This window comes from Lycorma delicatula, chromosome 1 (assembly GCF_047948215.1).
Source record: "Lycorma delicatula isolate Av1 chromosome 1, ASM4794821v1, whole genome shotgun sequence".
NCBI classification, from domain to species: Eukaryota; Metazoa; Arthropoda; class Insecta; order Hemiptera; family Fulgoridae; genus Lycorma; species Lycorma delicatula.
In genome coordinates, this window is record NC_134455.1 from 569,852 (window position 1) to 595,337 (window position 25,486).

Here is a 25,486-nt window from a genome sequence, read left to right on the forward strand (position 1 = left end):
GTAACAAATATGTATTTCAAATTCATTCCGCAATGTAACAACTTAGTAAAATGTTTACTGTAACAGTAATGAATAGACAACACTCACTTTAACTTCTAAAATAAATACTAACTTACATAATCATAATATTTTCAATGCATTTAAACTAACCTAAGCGCATTCTTAGTGTTGCACACAGTCTATCTGAACTACTCTCAATGTACATTTTGAAAAAGTAATCTAAAAGTCGTACGGTTAATTTTTAAGACTGATTTTTAACTAAAAATATACGTTTATCAGATGCCCTTTTAACATGTAATACATTATACTTTAGAAGACCACTTTGGGTAACATAATTTATTTAAAATTGTAAAGTTTTGAAACAACTGCTTTTTCAAAAATATAAGTTTTATTACCGAGCATCGCTGTCAAAGAAATAGGAAAAATATTGTAGTTGATCCTCATTTGCTAATAACTCAAGACTAAATAGCATTGATGGTTACGAATATAATGTGAGCCCTTAAGGGTTCTGCGAGCTCTGTCAAACCACGTGCCGTATTTCCATCCTCTCACACAAGGTGATCATAAGCAAGGGCTGAACACTTTCATTCCTTGTTTATGACGACAAATCTGAAGAGTTCATCACAGTTGTCACCATGGTAGACTAAAGACGATTCTCCTGCCCTTCTCACATCGCCATTGTTTGTGAAATAAGATTTAATAGCGTTCATCACCTATGTCTTTTGCAGCTGCTGATCAAGATTTAACACGAATTCTGTACTCCAGCTCAACAGACGCACAAATCAACATTCTTTGTTTCTAATGCGGGTGTGGAGTTGATCCCTTTCAGAGTATTTTCAACTTGAGGAACAACCAGATTCAAAAAGAATAATGTCGGTCAAGATACATAGCACCAGTTTAATTATCTATCTTGTATGCAGCTCCAATGTGGGGTGCTTCGCTGCAAATAAGAAGAAATTTAGAAAGAGTTACTATAGTTCATCGTAGGGCCTTGCTGGGAGTTGCCTCGGCTTCATTGTAGAGCCTCATATGCTGCATTGTGTGTGATTACATCAACATCGTCAATAGAATTAGGAATGCAAAGTTGACGGGAATTTACTTCTCCCTACTTATCGCAGAACCTGGACAGAGTCCCTTGCTGCTGGGTCATTCTAACCGGGCTTGTTTTTTTTTAAAGGGTTACGTTATATAGCGGGTCTAATTTTCTCAAGTTTTGGTTATTTTTATTTAGTTAATTTAAGACGGATTTAATTGCATTCCAATCCGTTGTTGAACCACCGTTATCGAACCCATTTTATGGGCCGACCGCGGAAGGCTAGGCTTATGAAGCCTGTCCTCCCGACGCAATTCCCCTTCAGACCGTCTACTGAAGTCCTTTCGGTGCTAACGCTTAATAGGCTAGCAGGAATACGCCACAACGGGGCACTAACTGTAAGGAGGGAGCAATGCGATCCCTACTCCGAAGGAGTCGCAATTGCTGGTTTATTTTATCTAACTTGTAAGTTTTGAAAAGGAGAGGTTGTGTAAAAGCTCTTCATCCGCTTGTGGTATAGCTGCCCTTCAGGACACATCTCTGCTGGGCTCTGTTCCGGACTCCAGTCCGTGATGTTGAGACGAGTGGTTGGTCTTCCTTCTTCTTCTCCCTCTTCTTCTTCCGAAGACCTCTTCGTTCTTCTTTGGCCTGCACTTTCCAAGAATTGGTAGTAACCAAAGTTACATACCATTAACCTTGAAATTCCCAAGGCCCCGAAGGGCTGAACGGGGGAAAGTGCAGGTTTCTTCGTTCTTCCGTGCTGTCAGTGGCTGCTGGGCATTTAATTGTTCAATCATTTGAGTGGTTTCATGCAGCTTTACAAGATTCTCTTTCTAGTCCCAACTTTTTCATTTAATTAACCCATTTATATCTTTAGCCTATAACAATTTGTTTTAAATATTCTAAAACTTGTCTACCTGAATAATATGAATTCAATCATTGGACTGGTTTCATGCAGCTTTACAAGATTCTCTTACTAATGCCAGTTCTTTCATTTAATTAACCCATTTATATCTTTAGCCTGTAACAATTTGTTTTAAATATTCTAAAACTTGCCTACTTGAATAATATGAATTCAATCATTTGACTGGTTTCATGCAGCTTTACAAGATTCTCTTTCTAGTCCCAACTTTTTCATTTAATTAACCCATTTATATCTTTAGCCTGTAACAATTTGTTTTAAATATTCTAAAACTTGCCTACTTGAATAATATGAATTCAATCATTTGACTGGTTTCATGCAGCTTTACAAGATTCTCTTTCTAGTCCCAACTTTTTCATTTAATTAACCCATTTATATCTTTAGCCTATAACAATTTGTTTTAAATATTCTAAAACTTGTCTACCTGAATAATATGAATTCAATCATTTGACTGGTTTCATGCAGCTTTACAAGATTCTCTTACTAATGCCAGTTCTTTCATTCACAAACTTTAATGAATTGAATTAATGAATTGTCAGTCCCTATCACTGTGTGAACTGGGTTTGAACTGAATGATTTGTATCAGTCGTTTGAATAATATTACAAAAATAATATGAGTAACAATAAATAAATTTAAAAAATTCATCAACAGAGGAATGTTGTTTTCATAAAAGAAAATTACTTAATTGTATTTTAATTAAATTGGTGGGAAGATTTGGGAATGATTCAGCAACTCAGAAGCACAGTAAGGCCCTTCTTGTAATATACTGTTAGTACTGTTATCTGGTTTAATTAAGATGGATATTGTTATTTTTTAAGAATAAGTGACAATTTCTTTTAGCAAAGATTGCACATTTATAAATATAAACACAAGAATATAAGATATTTAATTTTCTAAATATAAATCTACACGATTCAATTAGCTTCAATTATATTTATTATATTAATTAGATTCAATTATATTTATTAGCACCAGATAATGATCTGATAGCCAGACAAAGAATGTACCCTAACAGGCAAAAAGTATGCAAAACTATTAACAACTGGACTAGAGAAACTGAAAGAGACAAAAGAAATGAAAATAACTCAAGAAGACTACAAAGAACATTTACTATGAAAAACAATTCCAAAATATCTGTTTCCAGGAAAAACAAAAACCTTGAAGAAATATTTCTCACCTGGATAGAAGAAAAAGTAAAATACCAGAAAATGATAAAAAGGTGAAAGGAAAGAAATTAAAAAAGTGAAATAACATGTGTATAGAAGAAATTTGATTTAACAAGCGACATTAAAACTACAATTCAAGCAAATATAAATCATGTAAACCTATGACACCAAACAATGATAGTAACTAAATAAAATGAAAATAAATTTTATCTCTAAATCACTAACATAAATAGTCCACTGTATGCAAAACTTAATAGCCTTACCACTTTATTATCAACTTTTATATTTTCTGATTTAATCATGTCAGTCTCTTCAATTGCTAAATGATCTTCTTCTATATCACCATTACTAATATCAAGCAGTTCCCCTTCCAAATGTAGTAAATCTACTTGCTGTAATAAAAAGCAAAACATGAATGCCATAAAGTAAATATGTTTATGACTTTTTGTATAACTTATAAAATAAGAATAAACTGTATCTCTAATTCACTCACCACTTACATATATTACAGTGCAACCACAGTTAAATTGTTTCTATTATTAGGTGACATTAATATGCCAGGTTTTGCTAAATGTTATCAAAAAATGCTGCTACTCACCTTACAGATTTTTCTACAAATTGTAATCATTTACAATCAAATAATTGTTAAAACTCTTGTGGTAATTCTCATGATTTTGTTATGTCTAATCATACTGACATTACTGTTAATATTGCGTATCACAAACATCATCGGAGATAAAGTTACCTAAGATTTTGAATTTAACATTTCTCATAAATACTTACTAGATTATAGAAATATTAATTTTGTAACATTCAGGACTTACTAAATGATAGTTTGATTGTAAATAATATTCATTTTTTATATCGCCTCATATATTTTTTATATGAAGCTTGTGTGAAATATGAAAATGGAAGTTTATAGTGTATGAAAAATGTCACACCTGACCGGGATTTCATATTGATCACGATACAGAAATTTTTGCTGAGGAATTGCAATTACGTATTAATAACATTGTTGACTGCCATGTACCAAAAGTACTTATGCAAAATATGTAATTTTAAAAGCGGTTCTCCAGTGAAACTTTTATCACAATTATCAATAAGAAAAAGTTCCATAAGCTTCGAAAACAATTTATATCACTTTTAAATTAAATAAAATGAAATTCATTCAGTGCGATAAGGAGGGTAAAAAGATTTTGTTGAAGTGGCAAGATAAACAAGATGTCTTCTAATTTCTGTCAACTAAACAAAAATTAGAATGCATAGAAGTAGTACAGAAAGGAAGAAGACAATGGTTCCAAACATTGTCAATGATTATATTTTTATGGACAGTTGATAAGATTGATCAAATGCTCAGCACGAGCACATACGACTCAAAAGAAAAAGGAATTATATTAAAGCAGTTCCGCCAACTTTTAAATATCACTATATTCAATGCTCATGTTTTACATAAGAAAAGTGGTGGCAAGTACAATCCTCTTCAATTCAGAGAGCAAATCGTTGAAGTTCATCAAAGTAATTCCCAAAAAAGGTAGGCCTTCTGTAGAAGACAGGCCTGAAAGGAATTTTCCTTAATCCTAGAGTATTATTTGCCCAAATGGGATTTATTTCATTATCATCCAACTTACTTTCGGATGTGAAGTTTTTATCAAGATACTACCTTACGAATCTATAAGTGTCATCACTGAGGTGTTGCACAACTGTACAACAGGTAGCCATTGTAAATAATAAATTAGATGATAAAAATAACTGACACTTCAAATTCTGTGTAAAAGTAAAATTGGCAAAAAATCAGATACATAAACTACATGAACTTATAATGTGCACAACATCGATCCACTTCTGCTAAGAGCTAAGCTCAAACTAAACTATAATAATAATGGTACTTGTAAAGGAGTAATATGCTCCTAGCGGCAGACAACTATTCAAATACTAGTAGGCCGCACTAAATGTGTTAAATGACTTATTGATTAGTAATTTTCATTTGCTGCCTGTTGTGAACAAAAACATGAAATCCTATTTTGGATTTTTTAAGAATTTGTGAATTGCACCCATAAATGATACTGCTAATCTGAATGACCCACAATAAATTTTTTTACTTAGCAACTTACAAGTCTGCTGCTTCAAATGGCTGATAGTTGGTGAACTAAGCATTCACTTTTTTTATGTCTTCAGTCATTCGACTGGTTTGATGCAGCTGTCCAAGAATTCCCTATCTAGTGCTAGTCGTTTCATTTCGGTATACCCCCTACATCCTACATCCCTAACAATTTGTTTTACATATTCCAAACGTGGCCTGCCTACACAATTTTTTCCTTCTACCTGACCTTCCAATATTAAAGCGACTATTCCAGGATGTCTTAGTATGTGGCCTGTAAGTCTGTCTCTTCTTTTAACTATATTTTTTCAAATGCTTCTTTCTTCATCTGTTTGCCGCAATTCCTCTTCATTTGTCACTTTATCCACCCATCTGATTTTTAACATTCTCCTATACCACCACATTTCAAAAGCTTCTAATCTTTTCTTCTCAGATACTCCGAATGTCCAAGTTTCACTACCATATAAAGCGACACTCCAAACATATACTTTCAAAAGTCTTTTCCTGACATTTAAATTAATTTTTCATGTAAACAAATTATATTTCTGACTGAAGGCTCGTTTCGCTTGTGCTATTCGGCATTTTATATCGCTCCTGCTTCGTCCATCTTTAGTAATTCTACTTCCCAAATAAAATTCTTCTACCTCCATAATCTTTTCTTCTCCTATTTTCACATTCAGTGGTCCATCTTTGTTATTTCTAATACATTTCATTACTTTTGTTTTGCACTTGTTTATTTTCATGCGATAGTTCTTGCGTAGGACTTCATCTATGCCATTCATTGTTTCTTCTAAATCCTTTTTACTCTCGGCTAGAATTACTATATCATCAGCAAATCGTAGCATCTTTATCTTTTCACCTTGTACTGTTATTCCGAATCTAAATTGTTCTTTAACATCATTAACTGCTAGTTCCATGTAAAGATTAAAAAGTAACGGGGATAGGGAACATCCTAATCGGACTCCCTTTCTTATTACGGCTTCTTTCTTATGTTCTTCAATTATTACTGTTGCTGTATGGTTCCTGTAAATGTTAGAAATTGTTCTTCTATCTCTTTATTTGAACCCTAATTTTTTTAAATGCTGAACATTTTATTCCAGTCTACGATATCGAATGCCTTTTCTAGGTCTATAAATGCCAAGTATGTTGGTTTGTTTTTCTTTAATCTTCCTTCTAATATTAATCTGAGCGCTAAAATTGCTTCCCTTGTCCCTATACTTTTCCTGAAACCAAATTGGTCTTCTCCTACTTCCACTCTCCTCCTAATTCTCCTGTATAGAATTCTAGTTAAGATTTTTGATGCATGACTAGCGTTTACATAGTTGATATAAAGTTTTTCTTCATTTCAATGTGGGGGAACCATACTCAATTTTTTTAAATTTGTTTTTATAAACACTGTAATGAAACCAAACTGTTCCAGTGCAAGCTTGAGTTTGCAAAACAATTCTATTGAGGTAACAGACTATCTGCAGTCCATCACCTGATGTAATAAGACATGAGAAGCAAAAATCATGAGATGTGGACACCACAATGACTTCCTTGTATGCCTATTACATTTACCACATTTTTAAAAAAAATGAAAATACAAAAAATTTTATTTCAGTAATAACTTTGAAATTTTTTCATATTTTTTTATTGTTATTATTGAATTATTATTTATCATAAAAAAATGTTACAATCAGAGGTTAATAATTATTTATAAATCAATATATTTAAATTAAAAAAAAAAGGAGATGGTATGATTTTGAACCGATGTGCCTTCCCCATGTAAGATCCAAATATTTCATTAATTAAAATTTTATTTGGCTATTAACTCTGGAACCAAAGAAAATAAGTACCACTTATAATCGTTAAAAAACTCTCAATGAGTGCTTATTACTGCAGTTAAGAAAGAGTCCAAAATCAAATTTTGGGGAGGATTTTGGGATTTTTTTTAGACACTTTTGGTCTAGTTGATTGCAATCAAAAGGGGAGGTGCACAAAGATGTTACAACAGCCCTAAATCCAAAATTTCAACATCCTACAGCTTATAGATTTTTAGTTAATGCGGAGATACATATGTACATACAGGCATCACGCCGAAACGAGTAAAAATGGATATTTCTGTCCATTACATTCTATCGCAATACTTTCTTTACTTCATATAAGGAAATAATTAGTAAAGATAAACAAATTATTGTTAATTTAATAGAAATATTTATGTATTAAAATTACTTAATTGTATTATAAATGATGTCTGAGTTAAATTTGCTTCTTATACTATTGGGATGTGCTGCACTAAGCATTTTATAGAAACACATCAGTCAAGATACTCCCAATCAATAAACTTGTAGAGCATTTACATTGGTTCTAAACCTTAGTGGAAAGGACCTGATTTAACATATAATTTATGTAAATGCTAAAATGTTTTATTATAAAACTGTATTCTTATTTTATATTACTCATGTACAAGCCTAATTGTTTCTAATGACCAAAATACTGAACAAAAAGATGATTTTTTTCATTAGTTTTCTTGGAATGATGTTATAACCAGTAAGAATTGAAATTAAAAACTCATTTTCATTACTACTGATTTTTTTGTCCTACTGTATTCTAAGTTCATAAATACAGTTAAAATTTACCAGCTACTTGACCTTTAAAAAATTAATAATGATATTTTCAATTTATGTTTTTAGATTCATTAAGAATTTGCTTAAGATAATTAAAAATGCTTGATGTACTTTCTGCCGCCTGATTCCCATTTGAAATTTGTTTCCACGGTTTATTTCCATGTATAAAAAAATAAGTAATTTTTTGTGTTGTTTCTTTCTGGAGCTGAAGCTATATTTTTGCGCTTACTTTATTATATTACATTTTCATTTTAGCTCTAAGCTTATTTAAATTGCATGAATATCATGCTTCCTCAACCAGAAGCTTCAAACTTGCAGGTCATTAAGTTTTTGCATAAAAACACATTTGGAATTTGTGGTTACTGTTGTATTCAAAGTACTCCCCTTGAGGTCATATGTATCCTGATTGTCTTAAGTCATCTGTATAGATTCTTGAATCATCTATATCATAATTAAGCCTTTAAAAAGTCTTGGGAATTTTTTTTCTAAAATAATCTTCATCTCCTTTATGAGTTTATCAGAAAATATTTGTTTTAATGTTTGAGTTACAGCCAGAAATCATAGAGAACATCATTAGTGTGATTAAAGTTCAGTTATGACAATTCGGTAATTTTTACCTGAAACTCTCATGACTTGATGCATTTTTGTGATGAAACTCGTACTTATTACATCTTTTTTTTAAACAGAAACTTTTCATCAACCATTATCGCACGCTTAAATCATCTATCACATCATACCAGATCGTGCAATCTGCTCTTATTTTTTTACAACTTGGATCATTATTTACGTATTACTCATCTTTAAAACTTAATTGTATTCATTAGGCTCTTGACATTTTTTTCAGAGCATCCGTAAAGTAATACCTGCCACTTCCACATAGCTTCAGTGTTTCAGTAATAGTTTTGCTGACTTTCATATAAAATTTGTGCTGTGCTACTGCAATTTTGTGAATTGATGCATACTTTCATAACTATTGTTAGTTTTTTTTACTTCACACTAGATTACTGGTTAATAGGGGATTACAAGTAAGGTTATGTTCTCATAGAAAAATAAGGAAGATGAACTAATTGCTTGAATATTAAATACTGCTTACTCATAAAGAGCTTTGAAGGTTTTTTTAACAATCAAGAGAAGATGAAGGTTTGAGTTAGGGAAGTGTATCTTAATGGTGAAATTTTGAAACATTCATTAAAAGCTAATGAAATTTAGTTATTTTCTTTTCATCAGCATCTTAAGGCAGATCAATTAAATTTTTACTATCTTCAATATTGATAACTTTAATTTTTGTTTTATTATTGTACATACAAATTTTTGTCACATTTTTAAAAAATTTAAATCATGTTTGTCAAACTAACATTTGGCTTTTATTGATTTAATTAAAAATTTTCTGCAAAGTTTTGTTTAAGTTTTAAATTGACAATTTAACTTTGTTAATTTAAAAATCTCATATTTTTCTAAAATTTTTTATTTTACATGACTTTTCTCAAAATGTTTTGGAGATATAGTTCTGAGAATCAATTTAGATAAAATATTTTCGCAACTCGATCAGGATACTGACAGATTGACAATTGAAAATGTTTATATAATTATAATTTACTAGTTCTAAAACATAAGTAAAACAAAACAAAAAAATAATAAACAAATAATAAAAATAGTGATTACATTCAAAACGGAATTTAAAGTAATCACCAGGATTTATTTACAGGTTGAAAACCAGAATTCAGTTCCATTGACAAAAGACATTTTAGCATGACTGCTAATCTTAACACTTCTATCAACTAGCTTGTTGTTAATATAAGGCTATATTAACAGCCTTAACAATATAAGGCTTATATTAACAACAATAGTACAATAAATAAGACATTATAACGTTCTTTTATTGCAGATACCCTCACTGTTCTCAAATAAAACTAACCTAACAATTTATGAATGGAATTGATTACATTATCTCTTTTACTTAGTTTTAACAGTAACTCACCGAACCACTTCTTGTTTTCATGTACTGCAATTACATGTGATATCACCTTAATCGCGACGAATTAGTACACACTAGAAATTCACACCTTCACTGACCTCGCAGAATACTTTTCCTTCAAACTCATATAATACTCTCCCTTCAAACTTGCTTAATAACTCCTCGCTTAGCACTCTCTTGCAGAACAATGTTTCAACTCCCTGGAGTATAAATACTCAGAAAAGACGAGTTGACCTGCAGGACCAGACCCCAGTTTAGCGTGAGAATGATCGGCCAAGCCCTTTTAGGTGTGTCAGTGGGCAGTATTACAAAGATTGATTGTTAAACAAACCTGTTAGCTTTACTAAAAGGGTTCCTTTTAGCCCCTTTCTGGATTCTTCCCATTATTATATTTTCTACTACTTTCCTCTTTAATTGGGAGGAATCCGTTACTCAGGTCTTTTTTTTACTGAGCTTGTTACAATATAAATATACTAATCTTTTACCATAATTAGTTTTAAATAATTTTAGTACTGCATTGCATTGTATTAATTCTGCAGAACAAAAATCAGAATGAAACCTTTTAGCAGCCATAACTCTAGTCCAGACTTATGTTCATATGCTTTTTTTTTTAAGTTTTAGTTCTACAATCATCTCCCAAAACATGATGAAGTAAGTCAATTCTAAAAATCTTTGTTTTGTGTTTGCAGGATGTCTGGTAATATTTTCAACATCACCAGAAAAACAAGTTACCAATGCACGTAATAGATCAGCCAACATGAAACACTGTCAGCATCCAATGAAACGGTAACATTTCATTGGATATTGCCTGTGTTAAAATTGCATCATCAATAGAAGAAAATAAAATAAAATTTTGTAGATCAGCAAACACTAAACATTGTCAGCAACCAATGAAATGTTACTGCTTTTTATACAAGCAGTAATATTTCACTGGATATTGCCATTGTTAAAATTGTGTAAAATAATTTTAAAATATGTAAGACAGCAAAAAATAATTGTAATAAGTTATATTAGATCAGAACAATTAAATAAAATGATAAACCTTCAAATAGTTTGTGAACAGGAAAATTTGTTTTAGTTTATTCAGTATTAAGAGAAAATTTAAATAATTATTTTGGCTATACTGAATTTATATTCTCATAAATTTGTTATAGGTACTTCACTCATTGAACAGATGCGAAGGTTTTAATCTTTATAAGTATTATTATTAGGCTTTAATAATAATGTACAATTAAAAATCAAGATTGAAAATGATCTGTAGATAGATCACAGATATCCTCAATCTTGAATCCTAGTTATTTGAGCCATCTTTACGATGCAACTAGTATCACCAATTATTGGTTGTGTTCAAGTCCGTTCAGAAAATAATGGAACATAATTACACGCCAATGGTGATATTTAGTGATGTGTTGTTGGTAGAATTGTGTTCCACATAACTCTTCTGTAGCCATATTTTCTTCGATTGTTGATATCTCATTGCAACATGTTTAAGTGTTTGTAGCAATTTTTGTAATGTGCGATTTTCAGGAGCAAAAATACAACATAAAATTTTGCACGTGACTGGGGAAAACTTTAACATTTTAACTGTTGAAACAAGCTTACGGAGATGATGCTCTGGATCATACCAAATGTTACGAATGGTTTTCATGATTAAAAAGTGGTCGTAAGTCAATTGAAGATGACCCCCGACCAGGAAGCCCTTCGACATCAACTGATGACACCCACGTTCAGAAAATCAACAATCTTGTGCATGCAAATTGCCCATTGACTGTCAAAAAACTTGCAGAAGAGGTGACTATCTCAACTGCATCATGCCATGACATTTTGACTGAAAAATTGAACATGCATAGAGTTGTAACAAAGTTCGTTCCTCGTTTGATCACTGAACAACTGAAAGAACATTGAGTGGACCTTTGTCGGTAACTTCTTGACCAAGCTGACAAAATGTTTTGTCAAAGAAACCAGATTTGTGACAAGACAACTCATGGTTCCTTCACCACAACAATGTGTCCCCACTCACAGCTTTGTCAATTCGTCAGTTTTGTGCCAAAAATCAGATGATTGGTCCTCTCTACTCATGAGACCTGGCTCCTTGAATTTTTTTCTTTTTTTCAACAAAAATAAATCAGTGATGAAATGACACCGTTTTGGGACTATTGATGACATTAAAGCAAATTCGTCATGGACCTTAAGAAGCTATCCAGGACTGCTTCACGAAGTGGAAACATCACTGGGAAAAGTATGTGAATAGAGGAGCAGAATACTTTGAAGGAGACAAGAACCAATGTGTAAAATTAGTAAAGTTTGGTATTTTCTGAACAAATGTTGTATATTACTATCCTCACCTGTTGTTGTTTGTAAACAACTGTTCATGTTTCAATGGAATATAGTTTGTCTTTGCATTTTTGTTTTTCCAAAATGCCTTGTTCTAGGAGGAAAGTGTGATATAGTGGAAGATTTTGTGCATTTTGGATCTTTCAAGAATACAGAAAAATGTAATTTTGGTTAAAAAATGCCATACAACAGAATCAGTTTCAAACTTAAAACAAAAAAGGTGACCTTCCATTAAGACACCAGAGACCACAGCTGATATTAAGAGAAGAATTTCTTCCAAAAATATTTATATACAAGCCCTTTCACAACAGTGTAGTATAAAATAAAAATATTGGAGCTAAATTCTTCATGATTTACATTTGGAACCTTATTATGTAACAACTGTGCAACGATTTAAGAAAACAGATAAACCAGAACATCTTTATTATTGTGACTGGTTCTCAAAAACACTGTTGATTGACAAAGAAACCTATTGATGTGTTTTATCTCAGAAATGGCATGGTTTCATTTACCTTGGTATGCAAATTCCCAAGTATCGACGACTAAAAAACCTGATTAGATGTTTGAATGTCCACCTCATAGTGAAAAAAATCAGTGTGTGGTGTGCTGTTTCAGGTAATTGTATAGCAGGACCAGTATTTTTTGACTGAATGTAATGCAGAAGTGTACCTTACAATTTCCTAAGAATTCTTTCTTCAGTTAACAGGTAGTGAAAAAACTAGATGAAGGAACATGTTACACATCATACAATTCCCTACCATGTGTTCATACAGCTTTTACAGAAGAACAAATTGTCAGCCAAGGGCAATAGCCTCCACATTCCTCAGATTAGTCTAGTTGCTATTTTTTTCCTTTGGGCTATTTATAGGATAGAGTTTACGAATCAAATTCTAATGATGAACTGAAGGTGAACATTCAACAAGAAGTTGACTGACTGCATTGCTGTGCAGGGCACTCGCTTTAAACATCTTTTGTAAAAATATATAAACTTTTGCTAATTTAAATACTGAATTTAAGTTTTTATTTCTTCAGTTCATTCATAAAATATTACATTTTCTGGTTCAACTATGTGTAATTGTTCTTTAAGTTGCTCACACTATACTAATCTCAAAAAGTAATTATTACAAAATATTAGGTGATAGTTCAGCTTACCAACAATTATAAAATGTTTAAATCTATCAAGTGCTTTTGGACAGACCTTCGTCCATCCTCAGGAATATCCACTTGATTTATTATAAAAACTTTATATATAACATATAACTATTCATCCAAAATTAGCTAAAATAAAATTTTATATCCATATCACTTGATTTTCATATTATTAAAAGTATATTAATTTTAGTACTAAAAGTATAGTAACAGTCATAAGTAAAAGTAAAAACATGTCCTGTCAGAAAAAGAATCTTAATTGTTATGGTAATAAGAAATAAAAGCAGTTTGTTTGGCATACCTAGTAATCATTAATTATTGTTTATAATTTGTTTAAATAAAAGTCATTATCAAATTTAATTTGTTCGTTCATCAGTTTGTTATTGTTTAACAAAATAAAGACCATTCAACAAGTTAGAACAGTGTTTATTTTCTTTATTTATGCAGTTAATATGTCGTTTGATTCTAACTGAAAATGATTTATTCATCATACCAATATATTTTAAATCACAATTTTCTCATTTTAAGCTATGTACTTCTTGTTTATCTAAATTATATTGGTTACATTCTGTTGCTTTAGAAGGATCTTTATTATTTATATACTTTATTTTCTTATTAGTTGTACATTCTGTTTTTAATTCAAATGATTTAAGTATTTTATTAAATATTCTACAATTTATATTATATTCAGTTTTAACATAATCTTTTCCACTAACATTATTTGTTAGTTTAATATTATCTTTTATGTATATATATATATATATATATACACCTTGCTAATTTGTTTACTAAATTTACATTACAACCTTTTGTTATAGCAATATGTTTAATGTTATTTAGTTCTGTACTATTTTGTTTTTAATTTATAGAGCAATGAAATAAAGGAATTAAAATGTATTATAATATCTTGTTTTCTGAATATATCTGACAAATTTAATATTATTAAAATTTTTATATCCAAATAATTAATACTATTGTTACTTTCCTGGTTTAAAGTAAATTTAATATTATCTAGAGTTCATTTCTTTAATTATTGTGTCCTTTTAATTATTAAGTTGCTGATTATAAATAATTAATATATCATCTACATATCTTTTTTATAATTTGTGTTTGTTATTTGTATTGGGTAGAATAGTGTTTTCTAATTCATTCATAAAAATATACTGTTATCTACTTTTAATTTGGTCAAAGAGTTATTAATTATGTTTATAGTTTTATTAATGTCAATATTTGTATATATATCTTTTATGTCAAGTATTACAAGTTGTCTTATGTTTATATAATAAATTATATTTAATAATTCATAGCTATTTTTTAAATAATATTTGTTTTCAATTTTAGTGTATTCTTTTAACGTATTTGATAGAATTTACTTAACTGATAAGTGGGTGAGTTAATATAATTTATGGCATGTCTGCTTTACGAATCTTAGCTAGTGCCCGCAATACTGAGGCATTGGTATCAGTTAATTTAAAATTTTTTTTCATGTATTCATCTTTGAAAACATATAGTTTTTGTTAGAAATGATTTCTTTTTTAATTTTATTATCCTAAGTTTGTTTCTTATTCTTATTCAATATATAAATTGTTATTGATAATAACAGGTATGTTGGTTTTATCGGATTTAACAATAAATGCCTTATTATCTTTTAATTGTTGTGATTTAGATATTTATTATTTTTAATATTATAAATTACATTAACAAACTGATTTCTTAATTTATTTTTATTATCTGTTATCAATTTTAATTATATTACTCTCCACATCTATAATAGTATTTTTGATAATTTTATTTTTATTTAACGTTTGTACATTGAATTTATATGCATGTTAATTATTAGTTAAAATTTTACACAGAACAAAATAACAGCTTTTTTAAATCTTCCTTACAGCTGTGGTATATTGGAAACTTTTAGTGTGAGCTTGCTCAAAAATCTCTAACCTTAATTTTTCTTTAACTCTAACCTCTTCCCACAGAACAAATTAGCATCTGAACAGTTCATAACTCACAAAACTTTATTGCTGATTGATTGGAGCCCTGATAACACAGTGCAGACTTTGACCTTACAAGGAATCACTCGCTATCAAAACTTGCGTTCTGGCATTTAGTTCTTTTTTTTTTACTTGAGTAAAAAAAAAGTAATTTCTCAGAATTTAACATTTTTTATATATAGATGTGAAGTGGCTGAAACTAGCAGTTGTATGATTGACTAGCTATTGACCCACTGATTATGGTAAGCCAACCAACCAATTCAGGCGTGGTTCTTCTATCACACCTGAATTAGATGGTTTTGGACAAAATTGAAGAGGATTCAGAAATTGTTATGCAGAAAAATTTTGTTCCTCAAGAAGGTATTTACATACAGTGCACTGTATGAAATATTCTTTATAATCAGTCGCTTTTCTTTACAAAATAAACTATTTTTGTTGATTTTAGAAGAACATTGTTTAATTTAGATATATTTCTGGCTGCTAAGAGCTGGCAACGTATTATGCAATGTGTTACTAATATGTCAGGAGGAGCGATTTCTTGAATAATTTTTGTTACTCCACAATGTTTTCATAGCAGAGCAAAATGTACGTTACTATGTACAGTACACTGACTATTCTTCTGAAGAAATCAAAGAATAATTATTTTGCAAAGATTTGGATTCCCACACGAACAGTTCCAAAATTTTGATTCATTGAATTCGTATATTCAATATTAAACTGAAAAAATTGTATCTGTCTGTGCGATTATTCAAGAAATCACTCTTCCTGACATATTAGTAATACTTTGCCAGCTTTTAGCAGCCAGAAATATAGAGCAAAACAGCTTTTTTAGAAATATCACAATTCATCAATCTGGATGGCAAATTGGTGATTCTTTAATATGTTTTATTATTAACTGGTATTTTCAGGTAAAGTTTCAATTTGACGATTAATCATATCATTTGAAAGAGGAATTTATCAGATCTGATTGTTCAAACATCAGTTAACATTGATTTAATTAAATTTAAACATTCCAAATCTTTTATTTGAATAAAAAATAGATATTTTTTAGTTTCTAATTTTTCATGAATAAAAGTTTCTTTAAATTTTTTCTTTTGGAGATAAATTCTTGTTTTTGTCATTCAAGTATTCCAATGGTTTCTGTTCTATCACAACATTTTGGACATGTGACAGTTGACTGTGTAAAGTAAAGAATGTAATTTGTAAATTAAACTTGCGCATAGCTAAGTCATAAAACAAAGTACCACCAAAGCTGCCCTCTTTAGTGCGGCACTGTTTTGCTATCTTCTGCTACTGCACTTCATGCATTGCGGGATATTATTATTGCTGATGTGCAGAGAATACAATGTATTCAATAAATTAAACATCGTCAATATTTATGTTAAGAACATTATCAAATAATTATATTACAATGTGTTTCTGTTATATTACAATTAAAGTTAATTTTTTTGTGCGCCAATTTGTTTTATGTCCTATTTGATCATAAGAAACATCTTCTGGCAAATTGTTTCTTTATGGTTGCACATTGGTGGTGCAGAAAAATTAACTTTTTTCAATCTCAGCAATGCTGCATGGTATTCTTATTTCTTCACTGTATCAGTGATTATACAGTTTGACTGGTTTTACCATATTCTGTTATCATTAATGGCTGACTAATATAATGGTGCATTTTTTTCTTTTCGGCTGTATCTTTTCATATTTGAGAATGGATAAATGCCATTGTGGTTACTGGTGCAACTGTCTTAACTATAACAACTGCAAAATTTATTTTTTTATGAAATGTTAAATCTACCTCTATTCAATTTCTGCACAATGGGCACTTAAGAAGCCTATTCTCTCTTCTCTGACAATGACTGTCGCAAGCCAGTTTCTTATTGGTTTCTCCCTGGAACTGGGTTTTTGAACATCAAGCCTTTTTCAGTATGCAAATTTTTCTCTGTTAGCAAATTTTCAACAATATCTTCATCAGTAAGTTCATAAACTTACTGATGAATGGATTATAAGTTGCATCAATGGCTGTTTGTTAAAATTTTGCTGTTTGGCTGTTTGTTCTAAAATTCAATTCCATACTAAAGTGTCAATGGTTTTTCAAAATTCCACATTTTAAAAAATTCTTACACTTCCATTAAACAAAATTAACACATTTAAATATATTACATGGGTATCAAAAAGTAAACACTACTTCACTAAAACATGAAATTGACCGAACACATAGTCATAGAAACTGAACATTTGATAAAATGATTTTTTTTTTTAAATTGTAAAATCAAAATGTAATTGCCAAAGAAAACCCTTATCAAAACATAAAAACAGTACAAAGTAGAATTGCCAAGTTACTATTTGTAGGCTAATGTAAGAATAACATGTTGCACACTTAGCGTGCGATTCATCACTTCATAAGCCAAAGGTGTGTTGTCAAACCATTATTTTTAACCAGCAGTATTCATTATTAGTGTACAAAATAAATAATTTTCATGAATATTGATGATTAAAAGCAATCCTTTAATAAACAAATAAAATAGAAATTAATTTTAATAAATATTATATTCCTTATATGGAAGGTGTTGCACGATCTTGTAAAATACTGTTATAACATATTACTTTTGTTTTTTTTTTGTGATTACAACACCTAAGAAAATAAAGACAAATGATAAAAATGTGAAAAAATTTATTGTTGTTATTCATATTCTCTGTAAACTACTCTGTTTCAGTAGCGTCATCTAAAGTGGGAGCTAGATTTTGTAAAACAGAATATGAAAGTAATGACAAAAATACTGCAGACCCTGCATATATATTTATTTATATGGAATAATACCCATCAATGTAACCTCTATTTTGTAAAATATATTTAAAGTGAAATATATTGATTTATTTTTTAATGAAAATATTTGTATTATTTTTTCACAGTACTGTAAAACAGTTTGACTCATGTTTGAGTTAGCAGAGTTCTTCATTCACACTATAAGATAACTGTAGTGCGGTTGCCTAAGTGAAGTACATCATATTATGTTTTCTCAACAATAGAAATTACATTAACTTATTAATGAAGTCGTACAAACAGATATAACACAATACAAACTCTTATCAGTTTTTAGAAAATCGATCAATAAAAAATCTATTATTTTATTGTATATTATGTAAATCAATAGCACAGATTGTGGATTGAACAAATGCAATGAAGCAATCTACCTAAGAATAAAAGCATAAAACAACACATGCAAATAACACAGCAGAAAAAAATTCAACACAAGAAAAAATAAATATTTTTTTCCGGCTTTATAGAAACTTTGAAAAAGAAACCAATTTATGAAAGATAGAATAATAGTAACTATGATAACCAGAAATTTTAAACCGAAAGCATATATAAGTAAAATGAAAAAAATATGGTTTACGAGATTGCTAGTACACCGGGGAAATGTATTCCACTTTTTATTTCATCTACAAAACTGAGCTGTTATGAATAAGAAATGTGATTTTTGCAACGTGTAAAAAATATCATGCTTGACCGGAATTCGAACCCAGGAACTGCAAATGAAAGACAGAGACGCTACCACTCGTGCCAAAGAACCCCGCAACCAAATTTCATTTTCTTAAGTTATAAAATTTGTTTGTAAAGTGTTAATTTTAACGCAGTTTTTAAAATTGTAATATATTTAAACTGACGAGCAAATTTTCTGTTTTTATTTGTTTTAATTCTTTAGCAAACAAAAAAATATTTATGTCAAATTGTATGACCTGGATAATTCTCATTCTAATTTTCATTTTTAAAAATGATACCAATTATTTATAACTAAATCAGATGATTACCGTACATTAATTTTATAAGTAAATCGAAACTAGTTATATTAAAATCCGCTTCAACAGCTAACTGATCGATAGCTACAATTTATCGATTCAACACCCATCCTAAAGATGTTACCCTTGCATTATATATAGATTTTATATATATATATATATATATATATATATATATATATTATTCCATATTTAAAATATATGTATAAAATAAATGTAATTTATTTACCATGTTATTCTGGTAAAAAGTATTTTACTTACAAAAGAAAAATAGTTTGTGAGAAAAAATTTTGTAATTCACCACGCCTATGTAAATTAAAGTGTGGTGAGAAAATTACTGAAGAGCAGAGAAATTCTTTGTTTAATGCGTTTTACAAAATGGGAAATATTCAAACTCAAAATGGTTACATTACTGGATTTTGTCGTCAAACTGTACCAAAAATGTATCATCCAAGAGATGATAGAAGAGGTACTAAAGGGATTAGTGTCAAGTGCTATTTCCAGTTAGCAGATGACAATATAAATGTTTGTAAAAAATATTTTTTTTAGATACATTTCAAATATCTGATGACCAAGCCTTTAGAGCACTTAAAAAAGTTTGTGATGGTATAGTACCAGGATATGATATGAGAGGGAAGCTAACCCCTGTAAATAAAAGTAAATGATGAAGAGATGAGAATTTTAAGTGATCACATTGTTTCTTTTCCTTGTTATTAGTCACGCTATACAACAGCTATAATCCACATAGACAATACTTGCCAGAAAATCTGAACATTCAGTTAATGCATAATTATACAAAGAACACTATGCTAATATTAATGTAAAATTTGTGTCTGAAGCTATCTATTGCCGAAATTTTAATCTAGATTTTAATTTACATTTTCACAAGATGTGTCAAATGTAATATTTTTAAAATAAAAATTGATTAATCTAAAATATTGAAGAAAAAAGAGGCTCTTGAAATCAGCAAATATGCATCTTCACAGAGCAGATTGTGCTCAGCAAATTTTGGATCAGGGAACTGAAATGGCTAACAATCCCAAATTTATACGCCTTTACATTTGATTTGCAGAAGGCATTACCTTTTCCCATGCTTCAGTGCTCAGTGGCATATTACAAGCGTAATATGTATGTTTATAATCTTGGATGCCATGGACTTCCTACAGGCAATGGTTTCATATATGTCTGAGATGAACAAGTAGCCTTAAGAGGGTCTCTGTTAATAAGTTCCTGAATTTTTAAACATTTACATCAAAGACCCTCCAACAGTGTAGAACAAGTTGTCATGTTCAGTAATTGTTGCGGAGGTCAAAACCAGAACATTAAGATTATGCTAACTTGCACGCATTACATGCAGCAAGAGAACAATATTAGATACTTGACCATAAGTTTATGGTAGTGGCCATTCTTTCTTGCCTAATGATTGTGATTTTGGTAGAGTTGAGCAGTTTTCTACAGGAAAACTCATGCATGTTCCTAATGTCTGGTATTCATCTATTGCCCAGTCAAAGCGAAAGAGACCATTTCATGTAGAAGTCATGACTCAGGAAGACTTCTTTTCTACTAGAGATCTTGAAAAATCAGTTACAAGAAGAAATTAATGAGATGGGAAATTCTGTATCTGAGACAAAATTCCATTGGTTAAGGTACGTAAAAGATGACCCATTTAAAATACTTTACAAAGAATCACTGAGTAATGAACTGGATTTAATGTTCTAGACATTACACCAGTAAGGAGAGAAAGAAACCACTCAACTCAGGGTGTAATTTTAACCTTACAGCTGTACCTAGAACATCGCCCCATCAGCAACCCAAAAAAAAAGAGATATGATTGACCGTTTACCATTCATACCAAGTTCATCATGAGTTTTTTTAACAAACTAATAGATGAGAACAGGAATGCAGCAGAAGGCCCCTTTATGATAGATGAACATTCTGATGATTACTCAATATTTGTTTATGTTATCTTAATTTGATTATAGTACATTACTCTGAAACTTAAAATTTTATAAGTTATTTTTTCGTGCAGTGTTGTAAGTGTAGAAGTGGTGTAAGTCAGTTTTATGTTAAAGAAAATTAAAATTTTTAAATGTAAAAAACTAACAAGAAAACCATTATTTTGGAAATATTTAAAATAAATAACAATATTCCAAAATAATTGTCTGATTTACAGCATCGTTTCTAATAAAGCTGTTGAAGTACTGACATATTCTGTAATAATGAAAATTAGCAATGAACAAATGTCATTAACTTAGAAAAATAAACTACAATAATTCTTATCATTGGCACTGGCCTTTTGTGATTTATGAACATCTTCATACTTATCATTAAATAATTAAAACTTGTATTTGAAATTGTTTACTGCCATAAATTCGATGAGAATCCACACATACCGGACAGCTGCCGGAAGGAGTTTGAATTTGAACAAAGAAGGATTTTGTCAGTCGGGAGAATTTTGATTTTTGAGGGTTAGGGTTATTAAAGTACGGAGGATTTTTAGGTGAACACGAGGGAAATTTTTCAGAAAAGGTGGCATCAGCATCAAGGCTTTCGGAAATTTTTTCTTCAACCGTGAGGAATTCAATCAATTCTTCGTATGTGGGTATGCTTGACGATGCGATACGATTTTCGAAACGCATTTGAACATTGGCGGGGAGTTTTTCTAAACCAAGCTGCAGAAGAAGAAAATTTTCTAAGTTTATGCTGAGGCTATTCAACGCATTGATAGAAGAAATTTACGTTGCCTTAAAATTAGAGAGATAATTTCTACGATCATCAGACTGAAAACATTTTATACGACTGTAAAAGCTATTTAGAAGAGAGCGTTTATTGTCATAACTAGAAATCAAAATGTCATAAGCAACTTGATAATTTTCCGCAGAAATGGGAAGAGATTCAATTAATAAGAGCGGATAAATGTGTCCTTAGAATTTACAGTTTTTGTTCAGAAGATAATTGTGAATTTTCATGGACAGAACCTTTAAACAGATTGTGGAAATTTATCCAGTCGTGGAAATTGCCTGAGAAAATGGGAATTTTGAATTTCAGGGTCTCTAATAAAGATTGAAAAACTGGTTTGATATTCTGTTTGAAATCGGGAGTTTCTGATTCTACATGTTTAATTGGACAAAACAATGAATCCCATTCGGAAGTGATAGGACTTATATCACAAATTTCGGACTGGTTTTTTATTTCCGAGTTATTAATAAGAATTTGGTCGATGATATCATAAAACTGTTGATCGAGGGTTTTGATATCATCAAATTGTTTACTAGTTACAGAAATTCTGTGAGAGTTGACCATTCTCTTAAGTTTGTTAACCCGTAGCTAAAATAATGGTAGCCTGAGCATGAGTCATATTGTGCATTAGAATTACAATAAATATTTAAAAAGTATATGATTAGATACAATATGATTTTCAAGTGCCAGTCTTAAATAACTACTTAGTTTATACAACAATAATCTAAAAGAATTTTATCAGAAAATTAATACATACGATAATTGTTATATTCAATTATCACAAACAATAAGTAATTATATGATTACTGTATAACTGGTTTTGAAAGTTATCAATTATAACTTTCAAAACATCACTAATTTCAGTAACAACATGCTTAAAAACAATACAATATAAAGATATTCTAAATTTGACAGAACAATTTAACTTAATAGAATAAGTTTAGATCAAAATAATATTTGAAAGAGATATTATGACAAATATTTACTTTAAGAAATATAGCATGAACTTTAGATCCGGAATTAAACATCCGGCCCTCGGAGGACCAAAAACAACGAGCTATGTTAGGTAAAATTAACAAAAAAAAAAAGACACACAGCTCGTATTTGCCAAAAGAAATTGGACTTTAATTAAATAGAAAACAACTAAACTTTTTCTTAAATCATAACCTTAAAAAATTAAATGAAATTAACATAACTTAATGATACTTAATAAATATTAGCTGAATCAACATATGAACAATGATATTAAATGAGAAAGTACATGAATATATTAAGTACATGAATATATATTTTTTAAATACACAATGTAACAAAGCCTGAAAGCAAGAGAACACAAAACACCTTACTTTCAACTATATACTTAGGAAAACAAAACATCAATAAACATAGTATGACTAGAAACCTACATTACTGACATAATGCTGTAATATTGAAAAATTAGCAATGAAGAAATGTAACTTAGAAAAATAAACTACAATAATTCTTATCATTGGCACTGGCCTTTTGTGATTTATGAACATCTTCATACTTATCATTAAATAATTAAAACTTATATTTCTAGTTAGTTGTAGAAAAAAGGCCACGATAATATTCCAGTAAAAAAGAGAGTTAATTACAATATAAAAAAATTGTAATATAAGTAATCATATAAATAGAGTTCATTTTAGTAAGCAAGCTTTCTTGAAAATATTAAGTTTCTTAGCCATTCTTATGTTAATGACTTCTTTTTTCTAATTTGTAAAAATAATATAATACTTGATTGAGTAAAACAATATTTAACATTGATTAAAATTATTAACAACAGCAAGAATCTAAAACATTGAAATTATGTGAAATATAAGAAGTTTGAATAACAAATTTTAGTACTTAAAATAAACAAAGAAACAAAATTATAAATAATTATTGTCAAAAGACTAAAACTGTCTCATTATAATTGTTATTTTCCAAATGAAATCAAAAGGTTGTGCAGTTACAAGAGTCAATGGAGTACAATAGAAAACATTCTTGGAAGTTGCTAAAAATTGTATATAAGATATTATCAACCAACACATTCATATCCATGATTGTTTGTGTCACACACATGTTTTCTCTAATTCTGAGGTAGTGTTTAATTACAAGTCTGATTTGATAATAACAATAGTTGGTATTAATAACTGTGAAGTGAAGACCGAGTTCTGGGTCCGCACACTACAAAAGCCTATTCTGGACTGAAGAAATAATGGCGTGATGAGAAGAGGGGGATAACAAAGAAGGCAATAGACCGAAGAGTGTGTGTGTGTGTTGACAACAAGAGCTAGTGTGCTGGTATTGGTAAGACAAAGAAATTAGCATAGACGGGAAGTTTGGGTAAGAAAAAACATATCGAAAATTAATATTATAAGCAAACAGACCATTAAAAGAGTTACGTAAGACAGATAAAAATTGTTGAATGCGAACGAGCAGAGGAAATGACGTGGTCGCAGACAAAGAAATGTATATTTCTAGGAACTTGACAACATTAAAATTAGAGATTAAAATTAGAACAGCTAAAGCTAATGTGGTTAAATAGAAATTGCTTTTATGAAACATTGCGACCACAGCAGATAAAAAATAATGACAAAAACATTATTGAAAATAGAACAACTTTACGCAAACGGCGTAGAATATCATATTTCAAAAAAATATGACGACAAATTCTGTAGTTTTTGTTATTTTTTCAGATATTTTTGTTCAATTACAATGATAAATTTGTTACTCGCTTTCTGCAGTTGTAACTTTCTTAATTTGTTAATCTGTGTATGTATTTTATATATATATATATATATTTTAATTAATCCAATTAATTTTTCAGAATTAATAAAATTACAAAAACTATACAAAATTTGTCCTAATATTTTTTTAAATACGATATTATTTTCTTCAAGCAAAATTTAATAATATAATACAAACACGGAAAAAAAAAAATATAATATACATAAAATCGATATAAAATAAAGAAATAATCTATCCAAATAATCTGCTTTCACTAATGACTTTCCTCCAGTGTTTTGGAAATCCATTGGTAAATTGCATCATTACTTCATTAGGTGTGCCTAAAAGAAAAAAGTGATTAAATAAATAGTTATTGAATTATTGTAATAGTTATAGAATTATAATTATTACCTCTTCACTTTTAAATAAGGTTTGAAGACTGTACTGTCGGTGAAAACAATTCACTTTATGAAAAATAATAACAAATTTCCATATTAATAAAGTTAAATATATTTTAAAAACTGAAATTTTCAGGATGTTGTGCTTCCAATAATATATTTATTCTAAACTAAAAACAAGAATATGATCATTCAAAGAAGGACTGGTCAATGAATAGAAAAATTGGTTGACTATATAAATCTTGTCAGGTAAAACTGAGGGGGGTATATAATAAAATTGTAATTTTCTGCATAACTGCAGAAAGTTTCAATTTATTTTAAGAAGACTTATAGGAGTAGAAAATTATAAATAAAGAGTACAGATTGTTCTCATTCATTTCTTCATTACTGCATAACTTTTCTAAAAGATAAGAATAAGTTTTACTTGTTATATAAGTTCTTTATCAACTTTCCTGACAAAAATTTAATTGTTTTTATTTAAATCCTACTTTAAATCTATGTAAAAGTAAGAAATAATTTTTGAACTGAATTGTATTTTAACAGCAC

General features: G+C 29.6%; 2 protein-coding genes across 2 annotated transcripts in view; both read right to left on the reverse strand.

Annotated features, from left to right (window-relative positions):
- LOC142318555 (uncharacterized) overlaps nucleotides 1-20,185 on the reverse strand; it is a 34,970-nt gene extending 14,785 nt beyond the window's left edge. The window contains exon 1 of the mRNA XM_075355109.1: nucleotides 20,156-20,185. Within this exon, the coding sequence (XP_075211224.1) occupies nucleotides 20,156-20,185 (30 nt within the window). The remainder of the gene's footprint in view (nucleotides 1-20,155) is intronic.
- A 2,860-nt stretch (nucleotides 20,186-23,045) lies between these two features.
- Nucleotides 23,046-25,486, reverse strand: part of LOC142317238 (uncharacterized) — a 51,103-nt gene continuing 48,662 nt past the window's right edge. The window contains exon 9 of the mRNA XM_075353670.1: nucleotides 23,046-24,883. Within this exon, the coding sequence (XP_075209785.1) occupies nucleotides 24,795-24,883 (89 nt within the window). The 3' untranslated portion in view covers nucleotides 23,046-24,794. The remainder of the gene's footprint in view (nucleotides 24,884-25,486) is intronic.